Raw genomic sequence first — 15713 nt, forward strand, 5'->3', positions numbered from 1 at the left:
TCTTTTCTGTTTTTTATTCAATTTCTTTCCATTTCCCTTTTTTCTTTATATTTTCTCTTTTTCTTAATCCTATCTCTAACAATACATTCTATTAAAAAGTTTTTTTCTCAAATTCATTCAGATTTTAGATATAACATTTAATAATCTTATTACAAAGATAAAAAAAATATTCTAAATGCTTAAATGGAAGCAAAAGATTGTAACCTATTGTAATTTGCAAGAAATAATATGTAAGAGAATCAAATGTGAAAGATGGTGCAATGTAGATTTATTAATAAGGACGTTAGCAATAATTGTATTGTCTTTTATAATTTATTTTTAAATGGTTTACATTGACAGAAACGTTGTCTAATACAAAACATTTAAATAAAAGCTAAAACATTCTGATGTTGATTGCTAGCCATGTGTTGCTATTTTGAAATATCCAATTCTAAAACAAAAATAGGAATTGAATTTACAAAATAATTAGTTTTCTCAGCTCTATTCTAATAGAGCATTATCAGGCAATAAAAGTGTTAAAAAAGTTATTTTCACATAAGCTGATGTGTTCAAGATGGATAGCATTTCCTTTTAGCATTCATTTTTTTTTTTATTTACTCTTGCTGCAAAGGTATCTATTACCCATTCAGAAATTTATTGGGAGTTCCCTTAAAAAAAATAGAAATGCTTCCTTTAACACCTGTAAACTGTTTTGGTGAACCTCAAGCACATTGGCATCTAACCAAGTCAAAATTAGAAAAGTGGGTTCCCATGTATTTTCAGTTCTTCTGGAGATTATACAATTAAACCATTGTCACTTTCTATGTGCCTTAACTATTTCCACAAGTACAACTGCTGTCATTTTTATAAATAGCTTAACTAAATCACCTGTAAAAGAAAATGTATGGATATAATTATACTTATATCTTATCCTGTATAAATAATTAGTTGTTTTAATTGCTTTGGCGTTCAGGTCAGGATCAAAGTGCAGTATGTTTTGGATGGTCTTAGGTTATCATTCAAGGCAATACCTCTTCCCTTGGGTGATGAGTTTATTGGCAATCATTGGAGGAATGCTGAGAGGAACAATCATGGTTGATTGGACCTAGTCATTCACTTCTGTTCATCTGTTCATTTGTTCACACTTTTCTCAATAACCACACCTTGGATTTTTTTTTTTTTAATTTGCACGAACATTAGTCATGGTGAAAGTAAATTTTTGCCAGAACAAATTTTCCGAGATAACTTTGGTTGACCACCTAAAAAGCATTACTGAGGTAAAATTACTCCCAAATCATTCATCCATTCATTTGTGCACAATTTTCTCAATAGTCGTGCTTTGGAGATTTTTTTTTTTTTTTTTTTTAGGGGGGGGGGTAAATTTTGTATAAACATTAGTCATGGTGAAAGTAAATTTTTCACCTGTGAAGGAGGACCTCGTATACTCAGCTTGTTTTGCATTCATTCAGATCATCCTTTTTGGGGGGGAGCTAGATTCTCACAAACTCATCACAAGAGGTGAGAGAGACAAAAATTTTATCTTTTTTTCTTTCCTTCTGTCATTCTTCCTTTGCATAAAATATATAAATAAAAACTTTGTAAGGTTCTCTCATTGGCAAGCGCTAGGTTAGTCCTGTAACAGCTGGCCATTATCAAATATGTCGTTTTCTAGTTTAACTCCAACGACAGCTGGTGTCATGTGCAGTTGTGGTGGTAGACTTCTTTTTCTTCTATTCTTCTGCTTGCTAATGTAATCATTTAACGACTGTTAATAGTTTCGTTTACTATTTCGTTCGTCTGCTTATGTAGTGTGTCACATGGTGAGTGATGCGATAAAGAGATGGTGAAGAAATAAATGAAAAGTCAGAGTATTTTTAATTAAAAAAGGGTAACCCTTCCCTCTCCAATGCTTCTACCTGTAAGTAAAGGAAGATTGCGCTCCTTTTTTTATGTGTAAACAAAATTTGACCCCACTAATTAAATATTGATCAGCCATTAAAGAACTGTACTAAAATAGAGCAAGATGGAGACATATTTGTGTGCATGAATATGAGAGAAGACATGTTCACCATGAAAGAGTTAAGAAAGCTGTTATAAAGAGTGAGGGGGGTGGGCGTCAACAGGTTTTACAAGTCAGTCGTCTCCAAAAACAAAAAAACCTGTGAACTACCTCAATATGTAATGGATGCTTCTGGAGATTGTACAATCCTCAATATCAAACCATTGTCACTTTCTATGATCCTTAACTATTAAGAGTGTTGTTCTGTAGTGTGTTTGAAATGGCAGTGCTGGTGTATTTGATCAGTACCAAATTTCTACTCTGTAAAATTCAAGCTCAGGTGATGTCGTTTAGATTGAAAAATGTACCTTCATTTGAAATTATCAGTGCACTGTTTCAAAGATGTGTGTGGGGGGGACTAGTATGTTATTGTTCTATAAGTCATGACTGGATAGAACTCTTAAGTCGCAATTGTATTCTGAGTATTGAACCTAAGGATTGAACCTTCAATCCCCAGAAACGAATGTCGCTAACCTCTGAATTATACCTAATACTTTATCCATTTATGCTACAGCCAAAACGTAACAATAACACTCAAGATGAGAACAGTAGTCCAAATAAATCAAATAATCCAAATCCTCATCTTCAAATTAATAAATCTTTTGTTTTTAAATGATTTCTTTTGTTTTAATGAATTATTCATTGACTTTTTTGAAACATTGTCTTTTTTTATTCATTCTCATGAAGTTGTGATTTCTTAGGATGTATTTTTGTCTCAATATGTTAACCAATCAACAGATACTTTTACTAATGATATCGGCTAGTCTGCCACAGAAGGGGATTCTTTGATTAAAATCAATATATATATACATTATTATCCTTATTGTGTGATAGTTTAGTCTTTAATTTTATTATATTATAGTTTTGTATTTACAATTGTTTTTTTTTTTTAATTCTTTATTTTTATTGAGTGAAGAGTCAAGTAGCTTTTAAAATATGTGTGAATTTTACAATTGTGTGTGAATCAAGGTCATTCGTATAAAAGGCAAAGAGATCTAACATTTACGGTCTTTTACTGATAGCAAGATTTCCAGTCAACACAGATCTTTTTAGCTGTTTAACTCTTCATTCTTATTGTTGAGAGAAAATTTCATTTTGGAAGGGAATTTAAAGCAAATTTATTTCAGCTGAGATTCTGCATTATATCATGGATTACATTTGGATTGAGTTGTGAGCAGACTGAAATGTTAAGATTTAATTTTATTGAGAACTTTTTTTTCAACATTATTAATCTTTAATTTTTTTTTTTTAAGTAGTTCATACTGTTTTTTATATTTTATCAAAGTTTTATGACAATCTTTTATAAGGTTTTATTTTTATATTGACAGCAGTGTTTAAAAAATACCATTTTTTATGCCTTTGTTTATTTAATTATGTCTTTAGGAATTTATCGATAATTGTCACAATTATCAATTAGTGCATTGTGGTTTTTATTGATATGTAAAACACAAAAAAAAACATTAAACTAATCTCAATGATGTTACCAGATCAGGTTGTCTGAAGATACTGGCTTCCTGATTTAAAATGTACCAAACATTAAGATTATTGTTTTCTCTTTCCCTTTGCAAAACTCAATCATGTTATGCGAAATTAAAAACAACAATTTTTCTATATGAAACAAAAAAAAGCAAACCAAACACCATGAAAAAATATTTGAAGATATAAAGAACTTAAAAAATGAAAACTTTTTTCCAAAATTCCTGGATCCGGCATAAAATGACCTAAAGAGGGTTGATATACCATAAAACAAAACCATAAAAAACTAATCTCACAAGATAATTTTGCTTCTGTTTTTAATTGATATAGGTCAATTATCTAAGACAATTCACATCTCCAGTAAAAGACTGCAGTCGCATGATTACCTAATGTGTTATGAGAATAGTCTTGCTTTGAATATCATAAATGTTCCTTTGTATAGAGAAAATTCAACCCTAACAAAATTAATATTTCATAAATATTTTATTTTGTATCTGAATAGTTTTCTTTTTTTTATTGCTTACAGTAAACGTCCAAAGTCAACTTGAACATCTTCCAAGAGTGGATTCTATCGCATAACCTCCTAAAATGACACTGTTACACCTGCTTAGCTAAAAGGACCATAAAATGATTGCACTATGACTGATACATATTTTGCATGGACAAACGATGATATCAAACCACGAAAAATACCAAACCAGAATGTTGTCCATCGTATCTTCAACCGTCAGATCAACATTGGACGACCCGGTGTACAATTCAACCAGTCGCGCATGTTCTACACAAACATTTTCCCGAACTTTACGATTGTCAATGTGGAAAAGCCGCCATGTTTCTTGAGGAAGTTCTCACCTGACGGCCACTACTTTATAGCCTTTTCTGCAGCACAAACTTCACTAGAGATCTACGAATTTAACGGCCCAGCAGCCGCTGCAGATTTACTCAAACACTTCAGCGGAGAGCATTCATCCTCGGTTCATGATCCACATCTGTCCTACCTGCACAGCAAATTATTTGATCGCTTCTTCACCCAGAAGCAGGTGACCGTTGTGGCAGCAAACCACGAGCAACTGAATCGCGAATGCAGCCTCTTCACTGACGACAGTAAGTACGTCATTGTTGGCTCTGCTATTCACGTTCCAGAAGAGCCCTCACCGCTGTTCTTTGAAATCTACCGAAACAATGAGTCTGTACCACCAAATCCGCGCTTGCCCCTGGAGGACTACTCTCTCCACATTGTCGAACTTGAAACAGGCCTGTTGTGTGACACTCGCCAGTTCAAATGCGACAAGATCTTCCTGTCACATAACCAGGGACTTTATTTGTATAAGGACACTCTGGCCGTTCTCTCTGTGCAACAGCAAACCATTCACATCTTCCAGATAACAAAGGATGGTCAGTTTGTGGACGTTCGATGTGTAGGACGTTTCTGTTTTGATGATGATGAAACTATCCTCCGACTGGGGCTTGACCCTGCTTCAAATTCTCTCCATATCCGGCCAATGGCTGAAAAAACCATCAACTCTCTCAAACACAGGTTACTGGTATTTTTATATGCCCGTGCAAAAGGAATGAACTGTAAGTATGAACTACGTAAATTCTATCAATATTTTGATCAGTTCAAGAGCTTACGAATGTGGAAGATGCAGTTAATTGACGCTGAGCACTTGTTGATAAAATATGCGAGTGAAGATGTTGTCACGCTGCGTGTGACAGATCCTAACTCGCAGCCATCGTTCTTTGTTGTTTATAACATGATTACCACCGAAGTTTTAGCCGTCTATGAAAATACGTCCGAGAACCTCTTGGAGCTTTTCGAGAACTTTTGCGATGTGTTTCGTAATGCCATGTTGCACAGCGACATGCAATTCACCTGTTCAGCTTCGAGCAATATTCATGCCCGACAGATGCAGCATCGTTTTAAACAAACCATCATTAATGCTAAATTTGGTGGCCACACTGAAGCGGTCAAAAGACTATTGGCCCAACTACCTATCAATGCCCAGTCTTTCAGTAGCAGCCCTTATTTAGATCTTGCTCTTTTTAGTTATGACGAAAAATGGGTTTCCATGATGGAACGTCCTAAAGCCTGTGGAGATCACCCTATCAGGTAAGTAATCCCATAATGCTCTGTTTTCCTTTTTCTTTTTTTTTTTTTTTTCATTTTATTTTTTTAAATAATTTTCTTTATTTCATGTTTCTTTTTTTTATTTCATTTTTCCCTCACTTATAATTTTTTACAGCATTATTTTCTTTACTTTCTCCATTTTTTTTCAATCTCCATTTTTCTTCCATTTCTTTTTCCTTCAGAAACTTTCTCTAAAATTTGATAAAACCGAAAAAATATCTTATTTCATAACTTTTATGGTTCGTGTGCAGAATCTCCCTTATATCAAAAAGCAAAAGTAAAGAAAAATTTGTATAATGTACATACCCATGATGAGACAAAATTATCATGTTCCAAAAATCATGTGAATTGATTAAGTAGTTTTATTTTCATGAAGAAAATTACTTTTAAATGATTGATGGGTATTTGTAAGCATTACAACATAAATTTCGCATGTTTGAATTATCTCTGTTGTTTTGTTTTTTTATTTTTTAAAATGGTGGAAAAGATGGACGCTCTTCTGGTACTCATAAAGTTTGATTTTCTTATTTAAAAATAAAATTACTTGATCAATTTACATGATTTTTTAGAATATAATATTTTTGTTTTGTCACCGGTACATATACATTTTTTGGTATTTTTGTTAGTAATATAGGAGAAATTCTCAATAAGAATCACTTTTACTAATAATCTTTTGTTAGTTTTAAAGTTCTACCCACAGACAATTTTTGCACAGAGAATGGAAATGAAAGTCAAAAACCGCATTTTCAGTATTTTAACTTTTTTCTTTTTGTTCAATGGATTCACAAATATATTTGTTCATATTTTCATTTGACTACCTTTACACAAAAAGAAACCAAGAATGTATTATCTACTTCCTTATCAAAAGGTGATTTTTGTTGTATGGGAAAATCCATTTGAAAACATCCTTTTCAGTCCTCTCCCCTATATGGGAGAGTTAAAAGAATGAAGCCAAACAAGAAAAATGTTTCTCTCAAATATTTTGAGGATGAATAAGCACCTATTTGACCTCTGACCTTCTCCAACCTTTATTTTATGGTTTTCCTACATTATTTAGACTCAAACTAGTGTCGTCATGTCCTTGTGTCTCCTAAGACCGCCTTTAACTACCTGCTATAATACTCTTTTAACATAGTTGTTAAAAGCATTTGTTCAGGAGTTACTTGTTGTTAATGTCAAGTTTTGGTGTATACCAACAAGAAATGATTAGTTTTAGAAATGTGTAAAATTTTCAAATCGGCCACATTTGAATACCAGAGTTCATATAAGGGTTTAAGTAACTGAGGAATTGGGTGTTCAATCCCTGGTTCAAATTATGTCCATATGAAATTATCAACAGATATTTTAACATCAGTATACCATTTTGTTTTGTAACCTTTATTGAACTCCATAATTCTGTTAATATAGAGAAACATTGGTATGTAATGAAAGAAATTAATCATTGGAATAAATTGTTGGAAAATGAGAAAAATTTAACTAGAGCAAATAATTTTTTTCTATAGTAGGCCATCTGGCGTTGCCCGGTCCTAAAATGCACATAAATATTATATTTTTATCACTGCAGATTTCTTATTATAAACAGAAATACTGTAGGAATTAAATGTAATGTTAAATTATTTAAAAAATATGAAGTAAAAAGAAACTAAGACATGTGCATGCGAGTATTATGTTTTTTTTTTTAACAGTTCACTTCTTGTAAGTAAAAAAAAAAAAAAAAAAAATATTCAAGCTGAGATCGAAACTAAAACCCAAAGACAGTGGGTCAAGTATGATAACCATTAGACCAGCTTGATAGGATCTTTGAATGTGTTTTCAAACCTACTTATCATTAACATAAGGAAGCTGTTGTGTTTCTCACATGCAGTCGTAAAACAGTTGACAAACATAAAGATCAAACAATCCCCCACATACCAGTTTTTCAATTTTTACTCTTAGCAGTTTTTTCCGAATAAAAATGGATTAAAGTTTTCCACATGTCTGAGTACCGTATATATTAAATTTCAAGTCTGTAGATAAAAAATTTGTTGGGTATATAAGTAGAGAAATATCTTCTCCCACACGCACATACATTCTCACTTTTATGGATATATAGACTAGAAGATATACATGGCGTTGCTCCGTATTAAACGTAACCTTAAATTTCTCTTTAAAAAAATGAAGTAAAAAGAACGGAAAAACAAACTGAGACATGTGCATGCGAGTATTGTTTTTCCTAAACAGTTCACTTGTAAGTAAAAAAAAAAAATACTCGAGCTGAGATTGAAACCAAAACCTAAAGACAGTGAGTCAAGTACAATAACCACGAAACCAGCTTGCCACGATCTTTAAAAAGTGTTTTCAAACCCTGTGAAACAGTTGATAAACAGATAAAAATCCTTTCACCCCCACCTACCAATTTTTCAATTGGATCTCTTAGCAGCCCTTTTTACTGGATGAAAACTGATTAAAAAGTTTTCCACATGTCTGAGTACCCTATATACCAAATTTCAAGTCTGTAGATAAAATTTTGTTGAGTATGTAAGTTGAGAAGTGTCCTCACGCACACACGCATTCTCACTTTTATAGATTTATAAATGTAGTGTTCATGCTATAAAGAAATGGACAATATTGGGATGTCAGGTGAGATTAGAATAAAAATAAAAATCAGAATTTATTAGAAGTTAGACATTTGGTAAAGATAAGTAATTTAAATGTAACATTTTTTAAGTTGGTTTTAAACTTTTTTTTTTTTTTTGTTAAAAAAATCCCCATCCCTCAAAAAAAAAAAAAAAAAAAATCCTAAAGAAATTCTCTAATGATGTTAGAAAGTCTGTTGATTGTTTCATTTTGGAATAATTGGAATTAGGATTAAACCACTGATCTGTAGTTAAATCTTTTTTATCTACTCGGCTATTGTGAAAACAAAATGCTGAAATGAGATTTTTGCATTTCTTTTTCCTTTTGCCAAGTATTTTTCTAAAGATGGCTGTAGAGGCATAAATAGGTAATTAAGAAAACTAGTTCAGATTTTGTTTGTAAATTTGAGATTAAAAAATATTTTTTAATCAAATTGCATCATTTTTAGTTTTCAATTTCTGTTATAAATATTCATACACACATATATAATGCTTCAAAATATGGGAACATTTCTTGATTCAAACACAGGACACATCACCTTGAGATGACTTTTACCTTACCAACCATTTTATATCTCAATAGGAAGTTCACCTCACCAGCATTAATACCAACAAATGGAAGGAAAAGAAAAAAAAAAAAACGATAAAAAAAGTTTATAAAATGGAAAAGAAAACCAAACAAAAAAATGGCAGTGTCAAAACATCCTCTTATCAATACAATGCAAAAAAGTCTTTTTTCTTTTTTTTCCTCGACTTGCAATAAATCTTCATGTATTCGATATTATCTTCCACCTTTCATTCTCATTCTAAGCTTTCCAACAAAAAACTAACTCCATGCTTTAAAATTCGTCCCATTTAACAATTACCAATTGTGTAGATATGCAAATAATTGGCATACATTCACCAATGAGCAACCGAAAAAATTATGCTTGTTTTTTCTTTTCTAAATTTTCTGCTGTAATTTTACAGGCTAAGCAAACATGATGTCGTTTATAAGGGAGGTGATTTCTATTATGCCCCCTCCTGATATCACTATCACATAAATAGCAGGGAGATGGTGATCGCTTTCAACATGTACTTCTATGTAGAATTGGAGGTGTCGCTTCCTTGTTCCCATCTTCCTCATCACTACCGTCATCGCAACTGGTACGTTCCACAATTTCCTCTTCTGGTTTCGTAGGCAGTGTTTCTGTGTGCTTGTGGATAAACATTCATCGTACCACTTCGACTCCAGCACTCCTTAGTAAAATGGTTAGGACCCCCACATTTATAGCAGACAGGGCTCTCATACTTAGTATTAGTTGGGAGAGGATCCATATTGTCTCCATTGGGTTTAGATGCTGTACGACTAGTGCCGGCTGCTGCTGTAATTGATTTTGGTTTCTTAAGGATGTTTTGCATTTGGGCCAATAACTCGTCCGTTGTTAATCTGTCAATATGTGACAATGCTTGCAAAAGTCTACTGACATCCTCAGGTAAGCCCACCAAAAAGGCACAGCTTAACATTTTGTCATTGACATCACCGAACGGTGCTGATAACGTCTATAAATCAACTAAGTAAATGTTCACCGTTTCATTGGGATGTAGTCACCAGGTGGTGAACTGTTGCCATGCAACAAAAGGATCCGTACCAAATGTTGTATATAAACTCTGCTTAATTTCTTCCCAGTCAGGTTCATTCTCAAGTTGCTGATACATTGTGTAGGCCCCTTTGATTAACCTTAATGGAATGACTGTTGCTGGCTCCTTTATTTTGCACAATTTGCAAATATGATCAGCCTTCTCAATTCATTTGATAACAGACGGCCCAGCAGTAGATCCATCAAATTCTGTTATTAAATGGATGTCGAATCTGTCCTTTTTTTTTTTTTTTTTAAGTCACTGCTTATCAAAGTCATTTGCAAATAAAATAAAATAAAAATGTCGAGATAGCTTATAAAATGGAAAGGGAACAAAACAAAAAAATGGCAATATCAAATCGTCCTCTTACCTTTCTTTCCTCAACTTGCAATAAATCCTCGTGTATTCGATATTATCTTCCACGGTCCGTTCTCATTCTAAGCTGTCCAATAAAAACTCAACTCAACTCAACTCCCATGCTTTAGAATTCGTCCCATTTAACAGTTACCAATTGTGCACATATGCAAATTAATGGCATACGTTCACCAACGAGCGACCTACAAAATTATTCTTGTCTTTTCTTTTCTACATTTTCTGCTGTCATTTTACAGGCTAAGCAATCAAGAGGTCGTTTGCGAAAGTGATAATTTCTATTACAATCTCTGAAGAAGTTTTTTTAATATCAAGTCTTATTAAAAAAACAATCTCTATCCCTACTATTATATAAAAGAAACCTTGTGTGTGTGAGTTCACTCTCTATGGACTCCTAAACAGCTGGGCCGATTTTGTCTTAGATAAGTATTGATCATCCAAAAAATCCAATGAAAGAAAGAACAGGCGATTTTGACTAAAGTTAACGCCTTATACAGCCTAACATCACAAGTGCATTTGAGAAGTTTTATTATTGCACAAGGAGAAAGACACAGCCTTTAAAATCAGCGGTAGTTTTTTATATGACAGGGACATGTTCAAAATAAATGTTTCTGTTTAGAGCACAATTGAATCATAATACTTTGATATTTTCATTTTAAAACTTTAATTCAAGCCATTATATAAAATGATTTTATAAAATCAATGTAAACTACAATGTATTGCGGACTAAGTCACTGTGGGGAGGCATGTGAAGTTTCCTCCCAGTGCATCAGGGTTGGTCCCCAGCTAGGGCAGGCAATTATAATTGATTTTATTGAAAAATGGTTGATTTCACCAATTTCAATGACAATAAAATGAGAGGGTGAAACATTCACTGATCCCCCCATTCAATCTCGAACAACATTGGGTTTCCTTACTAGTAATAATAATGATTCTATTAATTTTAAAATTGCATCATTTTTTCAATTTCATTTTCTATTTTATAAAATAGCAGTTAAGCCGGCTTTGCTCAGGCCCTATGTACTGTTCATAACTTTATGTGCATATGTATATATCTATATATTTATAAAAATGAAATTGTCTGTGTGTGTGTGTGTGTGTCTGTCAAAGTACTCTGTCCATTTTCAGTCTACAGACTCAAGATTTAAACAATTTGTCCTCAGCAGTCTCTACCAAATTATTCAGCTAATTTTTGGTCTAAACAATTGAAATCTTACATAAAGGGCATTTAGACATGCAGCAAGCTTTTTAATCAGTTTTGGGGCGAAAATTTGGCTATCAAGAAGTCAAAGTTCAACGATTTTACCTTTGAAAACTCTACCAAACTTCTTCACCAATGGGTCTAAACACTTGAAATTTTAGATATAGGTTACCTGAACATGAGTCAAACTTTTTAATATATATATACATATGCACATAAAATTATGAACAGTACATTTTTACTCCTGTCCAGATAACATATATTTTCAAGTGTTTAGACCCAAAATTAGCGGAGGAGTTTGGTAAAATCTGTAAAGGTCAACTCTTTCAACTTTGACCTCTTGGCAGCCAAATTTTCAGCCAAAAACTGATTAAAAAGCTTGCTGCATGTCTGAATACCCTTTATGTAAGATTTCAAATGTATAGGCCCAAAATTAGCTGAATATTTTGCTAGAGACCGCAAAGGTCAAATCTTTGGAATTTAGACTCCTTGGCATCCAAATTTTCAACCAAAAACCGATTAAAAATTTTGCTATATGTCTGAATACACTTTATCTAAAATTTTAAATGTTTAGACTAAAAATTGGCGGAGAGATCAAATTTTTTTAACTTTGACCCCAATTTTGACCCCTTAACATTTGCTTTGGGCTCAAATTAAAATGTTTGATCCATGTCCAAGTAACCTACATCTAAAATTTCAAGTGTTTAGATCCAAAATTGGCGAAGAAGTTTGGTAGAGTTTTCAAAGGTCAAATCGTTGAACTTTGACCTCTTGGCAGCCAAATTTCTGGACAAAAACCGATTTAAAGATTTTCCCAAATCTAAATACCCCTTATGTCAAATCTCGAGTCTGTAGATTGAAAATTGACAGAGTACTTTGGTAGAGAAATGTACATACAGACACACACAGACAATTTCATGTTTATAGATATATAGGTATGTCTGAAGTAAAAGTGTGAAATATACTATAAACAATGAAATTGAATTTCTGTTTTCAACCTCCCTCACGTCTTCAAAATTCATTTATGGCTGAGCTAACCACTGCACTTAAACTGCATCTTGTTTGTGTTTTTACTTGTTGTGTCTGTTGGTTTGCCTGCTCTGGGAGAGGAGGGGAACTGTTTTACTTGTGGTTATATCAAATAAGTAAGCCTGATATTTTCTTCAATCTGTGAATGTGATTTTATCTGAAGGGGATGTTCGTTTCGAGACAGTCTGCTTGCCTATTTATTAATTTCCTCCTTTTCCCTCCGACCATACCAAAATTCCTGCACATTTTAACATATGGTTATATAAAAATGATTGACCGGGTTTGCTTGTGCAGTTTTAATTTTCTCAGTTTTTTTTTCTTCTCAAACGTTTGTAAAAAAAAAACATTTTTTTTTTTTTCCACTCCAAACAAGTGGTATTGCCACTGAAGCATAAGTAACTACTGTGATAGAGGCCAAATTTATAGGAGAGGAAACCTGGGATGAAACTTGTGCAATAAAATGCTCGTTCACATTGTTTAAATTTGTGCATGTTGGTATGATCGAGGAAACAGAAGACATTATTAGAGTAGAAAATCTAATATTTATAGATTTCTATAGAGAAGAGGTTGGATTTTTCTGCTAATTAGGTTTGTTAGAGCTATGTTGGCAGGGAGACGTGCAAATGCATTGTAGCACATTCTGTTGAAGTATATATAAAACAAGCTCTACGGCGATGCGAAAGGGGCTGGAGCTGGGTAGCCAATGCAGGACCTGTTACAATAGAGATTCTTTTTCTTCACTTGTTTAAGAGGGAAAGTCTAGTGGTTGGTGTACCAGCCTGAACGTGACAACAATGCTTCAAGTAAATTGCATCCATAGGATCGAATTTCAAAATTGTTTTGTTTACACCAAACAAGACACATTGTCAATGAAGTATAAGACTACTGTGATAGTAGCCAGGTTTATAGAAAGGGTATTATGGGCGGAGATTTGGGCCATAATATTTTTCCAGATTGCACTTCAGTTTTTGCATGTTGATACAATTGGAGAAACTTGGGTGGGAGGGGGGCCAAAAGCAACCTATCCGAGACCAGAAGTTACCAGAGTAGCAAATCTTCCAGTATCTAGAGATGTGTACAGCGAAAGAGTTGGATTTTACTGTTAGTCGAGTGGATCTGTCATTTTCTGTGTAAGTTATGCTTAGCTTAAAACCCTTGTGCAGGCGTTGATGTCGACCTCTCAGTGATGATCATGCGTGTCTAACGAGTTGCTATCGTGCAGATGTTAGTTTTGGTCACAAAAGTTTTATTTAAACATTTGGTGGGAAAGACTAAGAACAAATGACTCGCTCAACTCGAGATGTTTCAAAACATGTAAAAGAGAATAAGAAACAAATTAAAACAAATGAAATTGGAAAGTAATTAATTCAAACTTTTCATCCTATTATGGGAATTTAATAGTCGCAGTAATTTATAAGGGTGCCAAGATATAATAAAAAAGGGTAAAACTAAAACGATCAATCTGCCTGATTTTTGTCTGCTTAGCATCGGTTCATAAACCTCTATCAACATGTTTATGGGGCATCACTCTGCCATATGCGAACTTCAATCTATATGAATTTCATTTTAATGCGTGTGTTGATATCACAGAAAAAAAAATGCTTCTATTATAAAAGAAAAGAGTAATTTTTTTCTTAATCTCTCCCACTTTATATGAAGGCAAAACGTGCTCGCGAGTTTTTGTATGTCCAACAAAGGCTTAGGGGGGTGGGGGATTACTAACACTTAGAACTTTTTATCATCATCATCATCGGCGGTCACTCGTGTCCAAGTAAGACTGTCCTCCGTTGTGGCTTCTGTTGGTCCTCAGGTGAGCATAGAGCCCAATCCTAGACCCAATTTGTCTTGTGCAATTTGGGCAGATAAAGGTAGTGGTGGTGGGGTGGGGTTGGGTGTGTCTGGTTAATAATCTGTCCTTTCTGTGCTTGTGTTTATCCTCAGCAGCTTGATTTAGGTCACTACTATAAAGCGCAGCACCTTTGTGGACAGCGCTCCTCCATGCCAACCTGTTCCCAGCCACGTCCTCCCATGTCTCAAGGTCCATGTAAAACCGCTTTAGATTTGCTTTGATGTTGTCCTTATATCATCTTTTGGCCACCCTGGGCACGCTTTCCCTCAACAAGCTGAGAGTAGAAAATCTGTTTTGGGAGGCGGAGATCCGGCATTTGGACAATATGACCAGTCCATCTGAGCTGGCGTTGAGCAACAGTAGCGGTGATAGTGGGTAACTAGAACTTTTTATATACCATGTAGATCATAATATGTATGAATTGTGAACGCGTATCGTGGCTAGATTTATTTACGTTGACTTTTACAACTTTATTGCTATTTCAGCTTCTCACGTGTTGCTTGGGCTTTTTCGTATAAAGCGAAACTGATGTGAAACTAAGACACAGTTCTCGGCCTACAGGCTGGGAACATCCAGAAAGCAATGGACGTTTGATCAATGTCAGTGAAAACCGTCATATCAGACAATTGCTTTCATTTGGACACTCCCCTAATAAAGGGGGAGTTGGTTTTCCCCAACACGTTGGGGAAACAAAACCAGACAAAGTTGGATAAAAAAACAAACCCAAAATAACTACCCCGCTATTAAATTAAGTGCAGAATTTAATTTCCTTTGACCTAATTAAATTCGCTGTGCACCTGCCACTTGTGCGTTTATAAACGTTAAATTGAAATTGTTTTCAGTTACTTTCCTTTTGTGGGCAAGTGATAAGTTATCAAGTTCGCCTCAATGTCCTGGGTTCGATCCTACCTACCTATCAAAACTTTTTTTAAAAAATTTTCCGATTTAAAAAAATTTTTTTTTTTTTAGTTAACTTTTTCTTTTTACATCATGTTCGCTATTTTTTTTTTGAGGTTTTTTTCCGATTTGTTAAAGAGGTTTAACATAGGGTTTGGATCTACCCCCTCCACCCACCTACAAACACCAGGGCAACGCCGGGCACCCACGCTAGTCTATATATATAAAAGCAAAATGTGTTTGTGGGTGTGTGCATTTTTTCTGTATGTCTGGCAAAGGCTTTTTTCCGGCTGCTTCTCAGCTTGCTTGCTCATTCTTATAACTTTTTATATACTACCGAGATGATAATATCTAACAATTACGAAACAACGTAAATTTCTTTTATTTCAGCCACTTTTATCTTACAACAAAATTTGCGCTGTGAATTCATTTTTTCTGCTCCTGCGTCGGCTTATATTTGACCTTCGTTTTTAAATCCTTATTTTGGA

The 15713-nt window shown here is 33.9% G+C and overlaps 1 protein-coding gene across 1 annotated transcript in view; it reads left to right on the forward strand.

Moving 5' to 3' along the window:
• Positions 1 to 15713, forward strand: part of LOC145276713 (DET1 homolog) — a 361408-nt gene that overhangs the window by 251125 nt on the left and 94570 nt on the right. The window contains exon 5 of the mRNA XM_080127908.1: positions 4041 to 5624. Coding sequence (XP_079984034.1) covers positions 4153 to 5624 — 1472 coding nt within the window. The 5' untranslated portion in view covers positions 4041 to 4152. The remainder of the gene's footprint in view (positions 1 to 4040; positions 5625 to 15713) is intronic.

Source organism: Euprymna scolopes, chromosome 5 (assembly GCF_053919585.1).
Source record: "Euprymna scolopes isolate OS-2025 chromosome 5, ASM5391958v1, whole genome shotgun sequence".
In the NCBI taxonomy this organism is placed as follows: Eukaryota; Metazoa; Mollusca; class Cephalopoda; order Sepiida; family Sepiolidae; genus Euprymna; species Euprymna scolopes.